The sequence below is a fragment of the Syzygium oleosum genome, unplaced genomic scaffold (genome assembly GCF_021117445.2).
Source record: "Syzygium oleosum isolate NSW1041296 unplaced genomic scaffold, Sole_v2.1 Sole_v2.02, whole genome shotgun sequence".
In the NCBI taxonomy this organism is placed as follows: domain Eukaryota; kingdom Viridiplantae; phylum Streptophyta; class Magnoliopsida; order Myrtales; family Myrtaceae; genus Syzygium; species Syzygium oleosum.
In genome coordinates, this window is record NW_026607486.1 from 11,498,554 (window position 1) to 11,501,635 (window position 3,082).

The window sequence follows — 3,082 nt, forward strand, 5'->3', positions numbered from 1 at the left end:
TTTCCAGCAAACACCTACAGAAAAAAATCCCTGTCCCTACAAAAAGTAGTACTTTTTCTGATACCTCATCAGCCACCGGGAGGAAGACCCTCTCTCTCTCTCTCTCTCTCTCTCTCTCTCTCTCTCTCTCTGCCATAGCCCAACACACACAAACTTGGCAACAACCATGCCGTCTCCACGCTGCTCCCAAAAGCCACAAGCCTCAACTTTTGCACTCGGCTCACAAACGCATACATCAAAGGGTCAGATGTATCTCTCCCTCCACGCCAACAGTACCTTAAAAACACACCCATCTTCACAGAGAAAGAGAGAGAGAGAGGGAGGGAGAGAGAGTGTGTGGGACTCAATTGGTAAGAGAGGGCATGCATGCAATGCTTTGTGTGGCGATGAATCAATGCAGAGAGAATAAAGCTGCTTGCTGTTCTTTGCCCTCTGCTAAAATTTTTGTTTTGGAGTCTTTCTTCTTGTTCCTTCCCATATAAAATGTCTGTACATCATTCGAGGCAAAAACCAACTACAACAAAAGAGAGAGAGGACTAGAGAGAGAGAGAGAGAGAGAGAGAGAGAGAGGATCAACACGGTTTATATCAGCCCAAGCCCAAAGAGACTAGAGACAATAATACTATCATTATGTTCCGTGTTTTCAAGTGCAAAAGAAAAGGACCTGACTTCTTTCCATCCCCTCCTACTTGCCATTTATCGCCTAATCACCCAACCATAAAACTTAGCCTTGTTGGCATAGAGATCAGCTTGGTATGATGCATCAGTGATTCAATCAGACTGAGAAAAAAGTTAGCAGAGTCCCCCCCAAAAAGAGTCCTTTCCTTCACTACCCTTTCAGAGAGCGATTTCAGTCTGCAGAGTGGCTGTATTCAACACCACCTGCTGCTGCTGCTGCTGCTGTTGCTGCTCGAGCTCGAGCTCAACCTCCCACCTTGCCCTAGCAATGGCACCATCATGAACCGGCACATACTCCTGTCACACGCGACACAAGATAGCAATTTTAAGCAAACCTAGGAGAAGGCAAAAGGGTCGGTAATCTGACTAGAAAATTAGTTTTAACTTTCTTTTTTGAGAGACCCGGATTTCGTTCTCAGTATATTGACTCACAGAAACCCAAAACAAATCGAAGAAATGCCCACACACCTCCAGCTTTTGGACGAGCTCCTTGGCGTTCGGTGCAGAGACTATGATGTGACGTTGAGATGGCTTGATGAAGCCATCGTCCACTGCCTTGTCGATGAATGTGAGGAGGTAGTTGTAGTACCCATCCACGTTCAGCAACCCGACCTGTGCATGTTTGTCCTTGGGACTGAAGTTAGGTTTTCAAGCAAAAATGGCTCAAAAGACACCATGAAAAGGAGCAACTTTTTTTTTAAGGTTCTTTCACTTACAGGCTTGTCGTGAATTCCGAGTTGAGCCCAAGTTATGACCTCCAATAACTCCTCCAGAGTTCCATACCCACCTGAAGAAACAAACCTGAAAATCTCAGGACCTTGAGGGTAGAGACCCACCATCAACCTTTCTACCAGCAAAAAAGACTCGTGCTTGACCCATATGTGACATCTTTCTTTCTCTTTTCTTTTTCTTCGACGTGTAGCACGAGAGAGAGAGAGAGAGAGAGAGAGAGAGAGAGAGAGAGAGAGAGAGGAAAGGACAGGAAACATAAGAAGGACCTGGTAGGGCAATGAAGCAATCGGAGTGGCGAGCCATTTCCGCTTTCCTCTGGTGCATGTCAGCCACTGGCCTCACCTCTCCCACAGTTTCACCTGTTATCTGTAAGCAAATGCAGAAAACGAAAAAACAAAGCCCAAAAGGAAATAAAAAAACAGAAAAAGAATCACTGCCTCATTCTAAGATATTCCCAACGCTACATAGTGAAATTCCACTAGAAAAAAAAAATATGATGGAAAAAGAAGAGATATCGAACACAAGAGCCATTCGTTTCAAACCTCTTTGCCCATGAGAGTTCTTGGGATTATCCTGCCCATCAGAGAAAGAAAGAATCCACCACAACAAAAAAAGGAAAGAAAGTTCAGAAATTGATCAGAGCAACAATGGCAGAGAACCGCAAAACACGGCAACATCCGAGACCCAGAAGAGGAATGCAGACAGAGCTGGTTATTGAACATGTAAAAGTGCATACCCAAGAACGTTTCCTCCTCCACGGTGAACCGCCTGAGAGACCAGACCCATCAACCCAATGCTCCCCCCTCCATACACAAGGTCCAACCTTCTCGCTACCTACGCATTTTGCGTTCGGCCCACCAACAATTCACACACCAAAACAAAGACCAAAACCAAACAGAAAAAAAATCCAAACAAAATTAGCAAAGAACCGACAGAACAGCCAGCTGTGTTTACCAGCTCTTGGGCCAACTCAAGAGCGGCGTCTCTGTAACAGTTCCTCTTCCCAGTGCTGCTGCCGCAGAACACGCACACCCTCTTGAATCTCGACGTGACGATGGCCTTTGCTCCGCTCAAATCCATGGCTCAAAGTTGGAATGTCTCCTCCCGGAAGCAGCGGACGGTCCGTTTGAGCCCGACCCAGAAGCGATCGGACTCGATATTTATAGAAGGGGAGGTGGAGAGATTCATGGAACAACGGGACTCCGCCAGAATAATAATGGTTTAAATATTATTGATCCGAGAGAGAGAGAGAGAGAGATGTGTCGTGAAGGAAAGAACGAAGAGGGAAGGGGTGGGGCGGGGTGCAAGTGTGCTGCGATGGAAGGATAGGGAAGAACCGAGCCAAGTAAGACAAAATCATTCCAACAAAGGAAAAAATAATAAAAGTAAGACAAAAATTCTATGTGAGGAGAGAGAGAGAGAGAGGGAAGTCTGGGGAATGAGGGTCCACGTGTCCCGTGGTAGTGCAAGAACCATGAAATTTTTGGGCTTAATTTCTTCAAAAGAAAATCTTTATTTTAGGTCGAATTACAATTCTGTATCCGCCGTGCCTTCGGAAATTGCCGCTTATTACTTCAAAATTATCAACCTCACGAGACTATGAGAGTATTGGTGAAAACGCATATTCTGATGATGAACTTTTAGCTGACCCTGATATTGATAATTTTGAAAA

General features: G+C 45.3%; 1 protein-coding gene across 1 annotated transcript; it reads right to left on the reverse strand.

Annotated features, from left to right (window-relative positions):
- Positions 1–390: 390 nt before the first annotated feature.
- LOC115681558 (cytokinin riboside 5'-monophosphate phosphoribohydrolase LOG5) lies at positions 391–2,702 on the reverse strand. The gene is made up of 7 exons (XM_030605531.2): positions 2,365–2,702; positions 2,147–2,244; positions 1,953–1,983; positions 1,677–1,776; positions 1,395–1,465; positions 1,147–1,290; positions 391–975 (listed from the first exon to the last, which is right to left on the reverse strand). The coding sequence occupies exons 1-7, from the start codon at positions 2,488–2,490 to the stop codon at positions 838–840; spliced, it is 708 nt and encodes a 235-aa protein (XP_030461391.1). The 5' UTR covers positions 2,491–2,702; the 3' UTR covers positions 391–837.
- Positions 2,703–3,082: the final 380 nt, after the last annotated feature.

What these genes read in the sequence shown, in the direction of transcription:
- LOC115681558 (XM_030605531.2), bottom strand. Translation starts at nt 2,490, where the DNA reads ATGGATTTGAGCGGAGCAAAGGCCATCGTCACGTCGAGATTCAAGAGG. An exon ending in TTGAGTTGGCCCAAGAGCTG is followed by an intron (nt 2,245 to 2,364) that starts GTAAACACAGCT and finishes CAAAATGCGTAG; the next exon opens with GTAGCGAGAAGGTTGGACCT. An exon ending in TCGGAATTCACGACAAGCCT is followed by an intron (nt 1,291 to 1,394) that starts GTAAGTGAAAGA and finishes AAACATGCACAG; the next exon opens with GTCGGGTTGCTGAACGTGGA.